The sequence below is a fragment of the Sander lucioperca genome, chromosome 18 (genome assembly GCF_008315115.2).
Source record: "Sander lucioperca isolate FBNREF2018 chromosome 18, SLUC_FBN_1.2, whole genome shotgun sequence".
Taxonomy (NCBI): Eukaryota; Metazoa; Chordata; class Actinopteri; order Perciformes; family Percidae; genus Sander; species Sander lucioperca.
The window spans coordinates 4,316,339-4,329,301 of record NC_050190.1 but is presented as its reverse complement, the minus strand read 5'-3'; the positions used below and the strand labels follow the sequence as shown (position 1 = coordinate 4,329,301).

The following is a 12,963-nucleotide window of genomic DNA, read 5'->3' as shown; positions in this document are numbered from 1 at the left end:
GGTTGAGCTCTCTAGACAGGCAGGGAAAAAGGTTGAGTCAACATTCATCAGAGGCTCTACCAGGAGAAGTTGGAGTCCAAACAGGTACGAGGATAAGTCCAAGAAGGGTAAAAGGCTTTCTGAAGACCAGGCCAGAGTTCCCTCTCCACACTGATTAATAGACCCTCACCCGTCTTCTCCTCTATTCACTCCACTTCACTCTCATCACAAGACTTCTATCTGAGCTTCTATTTCTTTTCTTATTACTTCTCTGTCTCATATCATCTTCAGGCAGCGCGGTTTGGCTCTCGTTCTTTGGGTTTCTTGTGATATTGGTGATCCAGAGTGTCTTCCGTTATTGGGTTAATGGCACTGCGGAAGATCATCTGAAAGAAAGGTAGAATGAAAGTGCGGATGAGTTTATCCACCCTGCCCCAGCCTGCTGGACTCCCACAGCCTCTGTGTGCTTGTTCTGTGCGAGCTCCAGCTTTCCATCTTCATAATTAAGGGGTTGTGCTCCTCAAAATGCAAAAAGATGCATTTTTAGAACGGAAAACTGTTGCCTGAAAGTCATAATTCAGTTCTTGGAAAACAAACACATGACTGTTAAAAACCAAAGTCAGGATTCATCTGGAAAGGATGTAAAATACTGTGTTTTCTAATTAGGCCATGTTACATAAAAGTAGCGTTGTTTGGTTATATTAGGTAGAAGCCTCATCTTTTTAAAAGGTTTTCTAATTGTAGCCTTTTTTCTGCTACCTTCTTATGCATGCTCTTATAAGGTAGTGCAGGGAAAGATATTATTGCATTTTTCTGTAATCTTTGCTTTGTTTTTTGTAAAGCTAATCTCCCGGTTCTCTCCTTTCTTTTTCATAACTCTGAGTAAATCTCCCATAAAACCCCTGGCAGATATTACTTTTCATGCCCCTGAAATTGTGGTCAGGGCTGCTTTTTTTTAAGCTTCACATCATTTTTTCTCATTTTTCTCGGGTGGAGATGTTGAAGAGGGAAGTCTGGTAAGTGGACATGTATGTTAGAGGACCCAACCTGAAGGGGCCGAGCTGGCAGACTCTGACATAAACAGATTCATCAACCCCCCCCCACCACCACCACCCACCCACCCATCCTCCCAGCAGTGAGATAAATGGCGGAAGGATGTCGAGCCCGCGGGTTCAGCGGCAGCAGGACCGCCAGTCTGGAAATGGAGCTGGCTGATGGATAGAGACATCCATCCCACCTCTGCTCCCTTCTTCATTCGTCTTTGTTACCGCCTGCTCCCTCCTGTGCACAGCCACGGGCCGGCTGTTTGTAAAAGTCTCCGCCGGTGTCAGAAGTCAGGCTGGTTTTTCAGAGAAACTCTGAGCTGCCGACACAGCTCCGACATTAATCCTGAGATGTGTGATGTTGGCAGTCTGTCGCTGCCAAAAAGCATTCCATCTTAAAGTTATTCCATCATTGATGCAGTCTTTAAATGCATTTGCAAATGCATTGATTTTTACATCAAGAAAGTCCGAACCGAGGTTAACGCTTCACTTCTCTACGAACCAGAGCGTAAACATTTTCAGCATCTTACAAGGAAATGTTTGTTTTATTTATATTTGCTATTTCAGTTTCTAGGTTATTGCCTTGACATTTCAAATCAATTACTGTAGACTAACAAGGGAAACATGTATCTGGCAACAGTGTTGTAGTCAAATCACCAACCGTCGAGTCCAGGTCAAGTCTCGAGTCCCCAGTGTTCAAGTCCCAATCCAATTTGGAGTCACCATTACCTGAGTTCGAGTCCGAGTTGAGTCACAGGTCTAGAGAATAGCAGCTCAATTTGGACTCTAGTCCGAGTCCAGAACTTGAGCACTCCATCACTGCCTATTACACTTAAAAAGTATCGTCAGAAACTTCATCCAACTTCCGAGTCCTATTTCATTAAAGCTCAAGTCCGAGTTCAGAAATCCTCGAGTCTTGATGACTTGGACTCGGAGTCCAAGTTGAGTCACGAATCCGGAGAATAGCGACTCAAGTAGGACTCGACTCCGAGTCCAGGACTGTCTGGCAATGATGTGAGATGAATTTAGTTTTTTGGGGGCGTTTTCAGCAATTTTGTCTAATATGTTTCCATAACGTTTCTTAATATAAACTGAGATTTATTTTGAATTATGAAATTTAAGCCAATTAAATGACTGATACGGACAATTATTTTAAGTTTTCTTCCCTCTGTAAAAGTACTATCCCGTCTAAGATTAGATTCTAACTTTAATATCAAGATGAAGGTTAGAACACGGAGTAAAAATATGTTGGTCTTCCTCTCTTCCCTCCGTCTCCGTGTTCAAAGACACATCACCTCATCCCTTTCGGAGTCTATAACAGTCTGTTTTTGGTCCCCAAGCAGGTGTCCTTGGATTCCAACTCCTCCATGAACTCCAACACCCCGTTGGTCCGGATCGCCCGCCTGTCGTCCAGCGACGGGCCCATGCTGGCCAACGTCTCGGAGCTGGAGCTGCCTTCCGACCCCAAATGGGAGTTTCCTCGAACACGGTAAGAAAAATACTTCCCCAGATCCAGTGGTGGAATGTAACTTACATTTACCCAAGTACTGTACTGTACTATTATCATTGCTAATGCTATTCAATTGTTTTGTTGCTGTCTGTTATTTCTGTGTTCCTTAAATTGTAAAGTGCACTGAGACCATGTCTAATATTGATTTTACACTTTAAATACATTTGATTGATTGACTTAAGTACAAATTTAAGTAAACATTTTAAGTACTTATAAATATTGTACTTTTTACTCCACTACATTCATTTGACAGCTTTAGTTACTATTTACGTTACAAATTGAGATTTTTGCACACAAACGCATGTAGTTTATAAAAATATGTTTTATTATAAATTAAACTACCCAACAATATAATCGCCTACAAGTCCAGCTGTAATGATTAGTAGTTTTGATAGTTTCCACTGCAGAGTGCATTTACTTTTAATACTTTAAGTACATTTTTCTGATGATACTTACATACCTTTACTCAAGTAACATTTTCAATGCGGGATTTTACCGTGTGGTATTAATACTTTTACCTAAGTCCATCCATCTATCTTCGTCCGCTTATCCGGGTTCGGGTCGCGGGGGCAGCAGCTCCAGCAGGGGACCCCAAACTTAAAGCCACATTAACCAGCTCCGGCTGGGGGATCCCGAGGCGTTCCCAGGCCAGGTTGAAGATATAATCCCTCCACCTAGTCCTGGGTCTTAACCGAGGCCTCTTCCCAGCTGGACGTGCCTGGAACACCTCCCTAGGGAGGCACCCAGGGGGCATCCTTACCAGATACCCGAACCACCTCAACTGGCTCCTTTCGACGCAAAAGAGCAGCGGCTCTACTCCGAGCTCCTCACGGATGACTGAGCTTCTCACCCTATCTCTAAGGGAGACGCCAGCCACCCTCCTGAGGAAACCCATTTCGGTCGCTTGTACCCTTTACCTAAGTAAAGGATCTAAATACTTCTTCCACCACCGTCCAGATCTGCATCCATCACTGTTGTCTAAACGCCTGTCAGAAGGAAAAAACATGGTGCGCTGTGGATGCCAAGCAACATATTTCAGAGTTGACACATAATGTATTGTTGTCCTTGTAACGTTATGTGCTGTGAAACAATGCAAGCCACCAATACATCACGGTTACCGTGACAACTTCCTCCACGCTTATTGTACCTGGCAATCAAATTGGTCTCATTCAAAACTGTAGAGAGAAATAAAACAAAAATGTCCCCGTCAACACTGCTTGCAGCAGAAATCCCAGCTTCTGAGACTTGTCTTGCTGCTGTTTCAGGCTGACTCTGGGTAAACCTCTGGGCGAGGGCTGCTTCGGCCAGGTGGTGATGGCCGAGGCCATCGGCATCGACAAGGAGAAGCCCAACAAGCCGCTCGACGTCGCTGTGAAAATGCTGAAAGGTTAGTGATCGTCGTACACAAGCTTTGAGTGACAGCGGTGGTACTGTGCTCTTTTTTTTCATTTAAAATTGGTCTCTCCCCCATCATTAGTCTTTGATAAATGACTTCTATTTATCTCCCTGTGTCTGTTTTTACCTGATTGTTTAAACGTTGTAGCTGTTGTAATTTAAATGTTATTTATCTAAATTATTTATATGTATGTGTTTCAAATTAGAGTATTTTTATTAATTATTTATTAGAAGGATAACCCCTTGAGATGAATCATCTCATTTTTGAGGTGGTCCTTATGACAATTATACAGAAAATAAAAAATACATTCATACATACACACAACACTCCCAAGCCTAACTACTCCAACACCGACTTATGTTTTTTAGAATTGTTATTATTGACTGGTGCTGAGAGAGTGCCAAGGCACATTGTATTTCATTGCTGTGGTACTTTGTACTAATATGCATATGACAATAAACTTGAACTGAACTGAACTGATCGCTTTATTTTTGCATTAAGAACAGGTTCTTATTTAGAATGGCGGCCTGAGAAGTGACAAAGCCACTTAGGGGGAAGTGAAGGAGGGGCAAGGAAATGAAATACCTTTCCTAAAGGAAATCAGCAGAATTGTGTCTTTCCCTCTCTGTTTTTACACATATAACAATGTGGTTTTCTCATATCTGTTATAGTCTCAAACTGAAGTCCTGCTTGTGTCTGTGTTTCTGTCCCTTGTCGCTAGATATTCACTACAATAACACTCTGTTTTGTTTGTCTCAGACGATGCCACGGATAAAGATTTGTCAGACCTGGTGTCGGAGATGGAGATGATGAAGATGATTGGAAAACACAAAAACATTATCAACCTGCTCGGAGCGTGCACACAGGACGGTGAGGCCACGCTTCATTACAGAGGAGATGATTTAACAATAGTTCTAAACTGTGTCCTGTAAGTGACGCTGTGCTCCGTGTTGCTGGCAGGTCCTCTGTACGTCCTGGTGGAATACGCCTCTAAAGGCAACCTGAGGGAGTACCTGCGGGCGCGGCGCCCACCGGGCATGGACTACTCTTTCGATACCTGTAAAATCCCCGACGAGCAGCTCACCTTCAAAGACCTGGTGTCCTGTGCCTACCAGGTGGCCCGGGGCATGGAGTACCTCGCCTCGCAGAAGGTCAGCCGCCATGACGCTGTGTCCCTAATGCTAATATGCAAACGCTGTTTCACTCAACTAAGCCTCTGTGTGTGTGTGTGTGTGTGTGTGTGTGTGTGTGTGTGTGTGTGTGTGTGTGCGTGTGCGTGTGCGTGGATGAATGCATGCTTTTTTTTGTTCCTAAGAAGAAAAGGCCTTGGGCGCCTGGGTAGCTCACTTGGTAGAGCGTGCGCCCCATGTACAGAGGCTCAGTCCTTGCCGCAGCGGCCGCAGGTTCAATTCCAACCTGTGGCCTTCTGCTGCATGTCATTCCCCCTCTCTATCCCCTTTCATGCAGTAGCTGTCCTATCAAATGAATGCCTGAAATGCCAAAAAATAATAATAATTACATAATAATAATCTTAAAGAAGAAAAGGCCAACAAGTATTAGTTAGTTGCAGCCCTATTGGAAACACTTGAAAGGTTGTAACTACGGTTAAGAGCTTTGCAAAATTTAGAACGTCCTCAATGGGATCAGGTTTAAATCAGTTTTACAGGACCGGTACAGGAGCATCAGCACCAGATCCAGCAGGATGCTTAATAGCTTCTTTCCACAGGCAGTGAGAGGATTCTAAATAGACTGTGCCCCCTGCCAATGCCCCCCACACTCCACCACCCAACCCTGGGCCATTATCTGAGCTAAAAAAGGACTCTACTAAATGCACACCGCCACTTTACATATTCTGTGTTGAGCACCATTACACCTTAACACACTGTGCTGCTAACTACATAGTACTACAGCACCTGTACCATCTACTGTTTTAACGGTTTTTAAATGTTTTTTAGTCTATGTATTCTTACGTACGTCTGTATGACTGTTGTCTTTTCCTGTTGCACTGCAAGTGGCTAGTGGAGAACAGTCTTTTCATTTTCTTTATGTATGTTAGTACACAAGGAACTATATCAAATAAATGAATCGGATTTGCAATCTAAGGTAAGTGAATGGCTTGGAATACGTTTCCAAACCAAATAACTTTGGAAGTTAGGAGGAGTTTGGAGGTGATAAAGTCAGACAGTGGTAAATGAAAGTTGTCCGCCTACAGTGCATCAGTGTACGAGAATGTTTGTGTGTGTGTGTGTGTGTGTGTGTGTGTGTGTGTGTGTGTGTGTGTGTGTGTGTGTGTGTGTGTGTGTGTGTGTCGCCGTGTGTCTGATGCATTTGTACTTCTCCCCTCAGTGTATCCATAGAGACTTGGCAGCCAGAAACGTCCTTGTGACAGAGGACAACATCATGAAGATCGCCGATTTCGGCCTCGCCAGAGATGTGCACAATATAGACTACTACAAAAAGACCACCAACGTAAGTCTCAGTCGGTCAGCTTTTCTCTGTCAGAAATAAGTATTGACTAATTATGTTAGGCCTTGAATGCACAAAGTGAAGGTTTTGAACATTTTGCCCAGAAATAAATATTCTACAGCGGTTTCAAGATTCCTCGAGGCTACAAAATCAAATTAGGTGATAGAATACTTTGCACAGATTTCATAACAGTGCTTGGGTGAAGATCTTAGAAGATCTTTACACTCAAGAAAAAAAAAACGAAACATTTGTATATTTTGTAAGGATTTGATGTCTAAGCAGGTAAAGGCATGCAAGTTCAGTTAACCGAGCTGATACAGATGACAGACATTCTACATAGGGCTGGGCAATATCTCAATATTACTCCACTGTAATATCATGATATGAGACTAGATATCATAATCATTATCATCTTATCATCATAATATCGTGATATGGCAAGTGTTGCCATTTCTGCTTTTAAAGGATTTATTACAGTATAATTTGCCTTTAACCACTTCATTAAATCTACATTATTGATGATTATTTATCTAAAATCTAATTGTGAAAACATTTTGTATCGACAAGAATATCGATATACTGTATATTTGATTTTCTCCATATCGCCCAACTCTTACTATACAACACACAGTATACCTGTTAAATGAATGTGTCTTATGATAATGACAGGCTAGCTGAAGGTGTGAGGACAGTGGTGTGTGTTTGGGTCCATGTTTTGCTGTCTGCTGTGTACAGAATGCTTCTGCTGACCAAAGCGCTTCTGTTGTGCCTCTGTTGTTGCAGGGCCGTCTGCCCGTGAAATGGATGGCTCCCGAAGCTCTGTTTGACCGGGTCTACACGCACCAGAGCGATGTGTGAGTTTGCACAAACTACCCGTCACATGCCAACGGTCCGCTCATGTGGAGCTGCTCCTGCCGCTGTACACCGGCGGAATCCGGGTTGTTGAAATATCGTGACGGTGCGCGTTAGCATCAAAAGCCGAGTTTGTGCGTGTGAAAATGGATTCATAGCGTTCCCTTTCCAAATATCTTTCCGCTCACTGTCATCTCTGGGCCCACTTGATAATCCCCAGCCTCTTGTGTATCAGTGGCTCCGCATTCCTCGCAGCGTTTGTTCTTTATTCTCCCGACGCGACATCTGAGAGAGAGACGGAAACACAATAGAGTCTCGACAACTGGTTTTATCAGCGCAAATCCAAGAACAGAAATGAGTTAAGAGGGTCAGTGGATTAATCACGGTTTATTAGCGTAGATCCAATCTGCCCTAGAACAGAAGACGATAAGAGGGTCAGTGGCTTTGTCACAACGTGTTCCATTGGGGCAGGTTCCTACAACCATTCATAGGAACCGGGTTCGCCGTAGACAGTCTTAAACATAAACATACATTCCAGTTGTTACAATATTTCTAATTTATCTAATATGTTTTAAATCCAGTGGTCCCTTATTCTCCAGTCCATCTCCTTACACTGAGTTGCATGTTACCTACAACTTTAATTACACACACAAACAACAACAACAACAACAAAACTCTTACCCCTTATTTTCCACTGGGCGTGTCTGCGCTGCGTTCTGGAGGCGTCGCGACCCCCGCTAGCAATCACCATTCAAATCAATGCTTGATATTCCACCACCCGCGTCACGCCAGTAGCGTGCGTGAAGCCGCTCTCCGCTCCACTAAAGATCCACACCAGGTCTATTTTCAGGCGAGCCGCGGGGCGTTCATAAAGCCAGGCAGGAAGTGAAACAGCGAGAGCATTTAGTCAATTTACCAAAACACACCCCCCCAATATCGTATACGTCTCACGGACAATGAGAGAAACATAATAGACATCATTTTTATAAGGACAACGCCAGAAAAGAGAAGGCATGGAGTTTAATTACAGGAGTGCTTGGAGTGGAAGGTAGATACTAGCTTAATAAACACGCTATTGTTCTGTGAAGTACCTGTAGAGACAATAAAATCTGCGAGTCGGACAGCAAGACGCTCCGCTTCGAAGACGCTCCCGGTGCGGTATGGCACGTGGCGGAGGACGGAACAAAACCGGAACGCAGCACAGACGCGCCCAGTGGAAAATCGGAGTCACTTACATTTCCCCCCACAACGGCGTCATTTTTATCCTTTTACACAAAGCAAAACAAACAAAGAAACACACTCCAAGAATAGCAATATAGAAGCTATTTCATTGACATTAGCAGCCACAGCAACCTCCGCATCACATACAGTTACATAGAATAAGACATATGAAGTGCAAAAAGTACCCAAAAGCTCCTAGCCCCGTGCCTCCCCAGCCACATCCAGCCAAGGTGACCATCCATCCATAAATTCTGCATTTTGTAATCTCAGTATGAAAGTAATTTTCTCCATTGTATGGACCAGAGATCTTCAACAGGGGGTCCAGGACCCCTAGGGTCTTTTTCAAAAATGAAAAAGTCTTTACGTGAATCCAACATCATATTAGCAAATATTAATCCCCACTGATGATAGTCTGACTGACCCATAGGTAAGGTAGTCACTAAGATAGCTATCCACAGATACAGTACATCCTAAGGAAGGGCATGTATGTTTAACATTAAAACATGATTTATAAAATCATGCCAACAATTATTATTTTAATAGCTTAGTATTCTATGCAGAAAGGGTTGTGTAAAGGCTTTAGGTGTCCCTACACATTATTGTAGGCCCGGTTTAACATGAAACTTCATTTTATTCAATATTAGTAGTAGGGGGTCCCTGCTCCATCTCTCTTTCAGTTAAGGCGTCCTTGGCTTAACAAACGCTGAAGACCCCTGGAATAGACTCCCAAGCGCACCTTTTCCGACCTCTGATTGCTCCTGTGTTGGCTGCGATCAGGAGAAGAAAAGGCCAGTTTAGGCGAGGAGGTCACAAAGTCAATCTGTGTTGCGGTAGCTGAACCCCTCTCAGCCAGACGCTGTGTCCCCAGCACAGGCATCCAAGCCAAACACGGGCCCCTGTCAACACTGGCTCGCCGTGTGATTACACTAGACTGGGAACAAGCCGAGAGGAGAATCAGCCGGCTCTGTTATTTCAGCAGGTCTGGATTACAGAGTCAATCCTCCCGCCAAACCTCCTCCTCCGCACATACAGTAGTCGCTCTGCAGCCAGTTTACTCTCACACACACCCCCCGGGGGACTCTGACTTTTGACCTGCGATGTTTTTTTTTTTTTACTGAAATGTGTTACACTGAAACAGACGGGAGACAATTAAAACACATTAAAACAAATCTGTCACGCACTCACATCCAAACGACACGCAAACAGCAGCACAGCAAGGAAAGGGCTGGATATAAGGAAGGTTTTGCATGCAGCATTTGGCATTACAGCTCGTGCAGCTTTCCAAACATTTGCAGCTCTAAAGGCAGAACTAGCTGTGAGAACACTCAGGGAGCCATTTTAGTTGGATTTTTACAGTCGTTTTACACTTTTTGCAGAGAGAAAGTAAGTAATAAGCATCATCAAGTTGTGATTCAAAGTCAAAGTTTCTACCAATACATTTAGATCTGAATTAATTTTTCAATTGCACATAAACTAATGCCGATATAGACCTTTTAATTCTTCAGCCTGCAGATTTTTTTTTCTCCCAGTGCCAATATCACGGAGGTGAGGATTTTATTTTGAAAAGCTTCAGAGGTGTCAGTCTATAAAAGCTGCAGAGAGCAAACCTCACTGCACCTTCAGGGCGACTCAATATCCCGTTAAAAGCAGTGACCGTGGATAAGGTGCTGGTTTATGAAAAATATACAGCACAAGACAAAAGCCTTTGGCATTGACTCATTTGCAGAAATGATATATAGGATAGAAAACACCACCAGTAAATCAATAACAGCATGTGTTATTTTACAACGTAACATCAATAAATATTGTGATATACCTAATTGTCTTAAAACACGATTGAGAAAGCAGATTTTTATTGTGTCTTCTCTTTTCATGCCAATTTCTACTTCTACTCTGCTACATTTCAGAGAGAATTATACTTTTTACTCCACTACATTCATCTGACAGCTTTAGTTACTAGTTACTTTACAAATTAAGATTTTTTTGCACACAAAACACAGTTTATAAAATACAATGTCTTATTATTATACTTATTATATAAGTCCAGCTGGAATGATTAGACCATCAAACACACAATTGTTTGGATCAATTCCAGTTTCTAAGTGTGAGGATTTTTCTGCATTGAGTACGTTTACTTGGAATATTTTAACTACATTGTCCTGGCGATACTTACATACTTTTACTTAAGTAACATTTTCAATGCAGGACTTTTACTTGTAACAGAGTATTTTTTACAGTGTGGTATTAGTACTTTTATTTAAGTTAATGGAACACGCCGACTTATTGGGACTTTGTCTTATTCACCGTATCCCCCAGAGTTAGATAAGTCCATACACACCCTTCTCATCTCCGTGCGTGTCGTAACTCTGTCTGACGCCCCCACCACTAGCCTAGCTTGAATCACTCTGCCCAAGTGTGACAATACAACATCACAACATGTAAATAGGAACATGTTGGCGTTATTTTGTCACTTATTGGTGAGCAGTTGGCTAGATGGAGCCGGTTACCTCCAGGATCTGTGCTAAGCTAGGCTAGACAGAGTTACGACACGCACGGAGATGAGAAGGGTATGTATGGACTTATCTAACTCTGGGGGATACGGTGAATAAGCTAAAGTCCCAATAAGTCGGTGTGTTCCTTTAAGGATCTGAATACTTCTTCCACCACTGGTCTGCAGTTTCTGTTTCTTCTTTTCTACCTCTGAATATTGATGTCTCTCTGTTTCACCACAGTCGCCTTTCCCTCTCTCTGTGTATTTGGATGGCGGGCATGCGGCTCGGCCAGTAGCGCCTGTGTTCCGCCCTCCGGACCAGAGTGCGGATAATTAGATAAAGCCCGCTGAGCGCCCGCAGTGGGGGGGGGGAGGGGTCTGATTCTGATTCACTGGATGAAACGGACCAACAATAGTACACTGGGTTAATAGAGCACCATTATCTGATTACCGTCCCTCATTTTTTTTAACCATTTAGGAATATAATGCAGCAGTTCACTCGAGCTGTTGCCACAGACAGAAAGAAAAAGACAGGATGGCTCGGCTTAGAGATACAGCAGCTTCTGGAAGAGGCAGCAGCTGGACCATAACTGTACTGTAGATACAGAACAATACGGATTCTATTCCTGTTTTGTGCTCAGGGCTTGTAAGCATTTTTGGAAACTGTGGGGTATGCCATAGGGCTGCAAAAAATCTAAAAAATGTATACTCAAACCGAACAAAACCTTTTATTCCCATTTCTCTAATGAGTTTGAGTCTTGTCTCCTTTCGGTCTTAAGGGACGAATTGTTGATTTTTTACAAATATTGACTGACTGTCCCGGATAATAAGAATGTCAAATTGATTTTTAAATTGAGTGCAGTAAACATTATTGAGGATCAATATTTCCCCAACCATCTGTGAAACACAGGCCTGTTGGCTGCTTCAGGCCATGACTGGCGTTTGAACTCTAATCTGTATTCATTGTGTGTGTGTGTGTGTGTGTGTGTGTGTGTGTGTGTGTGTGTGTGTGTGTGTGTGTGTGTGTGTGTGTGTGTGTGTGTGTGTTCAGGTGGTCCTATGGGGTGCTGTTGTGGGAGATCTTCACCCTGGGAGGCTCGCCGTACCCAGGAATCCCAGTAGAAGAGCTCTTTAAGCTGCTGAAGGAGGGACATCGGATGGACAAACCTGCCAACTGCACCCATGAACTGTAGGTGTCTTTATGAATTGTAGTTATAATCAGAGTATATGTGGTTATAGCGGGAGGCAGCTCAGCGGGGCTGTAGTCAAGTCCACCTTTGTTCGAGTGCAAGACAAGTCCAAGACCAGGACTAGGCGAGAATGAGTCTTGACCAAGTCCAAATGAGAGACTGTCAAGACTCAGACAGAAAGGATCAAATTAGGCCACATTATTTACTTTATAACAATTTCACTTAAGTCACATAAAGCTGAAGTGCAACTTTACATATTAGATGTTGAGTCTTTATTCTGTTGTAACAAGAACATTCTGGACTGCCGATGGAAAATGTAACAAATAACAACAGGTGTCACTAACAAACTGTTCACAATTCTTAAACCTATTACTTGTCCTGAATAATCCAGAGTACAAAGGCCTTGCTGACATTGGGCCCTATTTTAACGATCTAAGCGCACGGGGTGAAGCGCATGGCGCAGATGCATTTTGGGCGTGTCCAAATCCACTTTTGCTAGTTTGACGGCGGAAAAAAGGCTCCGGGCGCATGGTTCAAAAGGGTTGTACTTAGTGTCTTCATTAATTCATAGGTGTGTTTTGGGCGTAACATGCAATAAACCAATCAGAGTGTCATCTCCCATTCCCTTTAAAAGCCAGGCGCGTTTGGACCTTGGAGCATTGCTATTATGATGGAGGATTTGCACCGTAATATTTTTATTTGTAATCTTTTGAATGTTTGTGTGCTGCTGTGCTTCCCTGTGTGTGTGTAACAAGCATAGTGTGCGCGCGCTGTGCACAACCCTAGGCACATTTTACTAATGCGCTGTTAAAATA

General features: G+C 43.1%; 1 protein-coding gene across 15 annotated transcripts in view; it reads left to right on the top strand.

Annotated features, from left to right (window-relative positions):
* The window catches only part of fgfr3 (fibroblast growth factor receptor 3), a 95,272-nt gene that overhangs the window by 71,366 nt on the left and 10,943 nt on the right, over window positions 1–12,963 (top strand). For 9 of the 15 annotated variants that reach the window (XM_035994374.1, XM_035994372.1, XM_031280335.2 and 6 more), the window contains exons 10-16: window positions 2,366–2,511; window positions 3,798–3,919; window positions 4,688–4,798; window positions 4,889–5,079; window positions 6,275–6,397; window positions 7,178–7,248; window positions 12,010–12,147. In XM_035994374.1, coding sequence (XP_035850267.1) covers window positions 2,366–2,511; window positions 3,798–3,919; window positions 4,688–4,798; window positions 4,889–5,079; window positions 6,275–6,397; window positions 7,178–7,248; window positions 12,010–12,147 — 902 coding nt within the window. Of the gene's footprint in view, window positions 1–2,362; window positions 2,512–3,797; window positions 3,920–4,687; window positions 4,799–4,888; window positions 5,080–6,274; window positions 6,398–7,177; window positions 7,249–12,009; window positions 12,148–12,963 lie in introns of all 15 variants that reach the window. The other 6 variants (XM_031280334.2, XM_031280331.2, XM_031280337.2 and 3 more) reach the window with 1 other exon arrangement.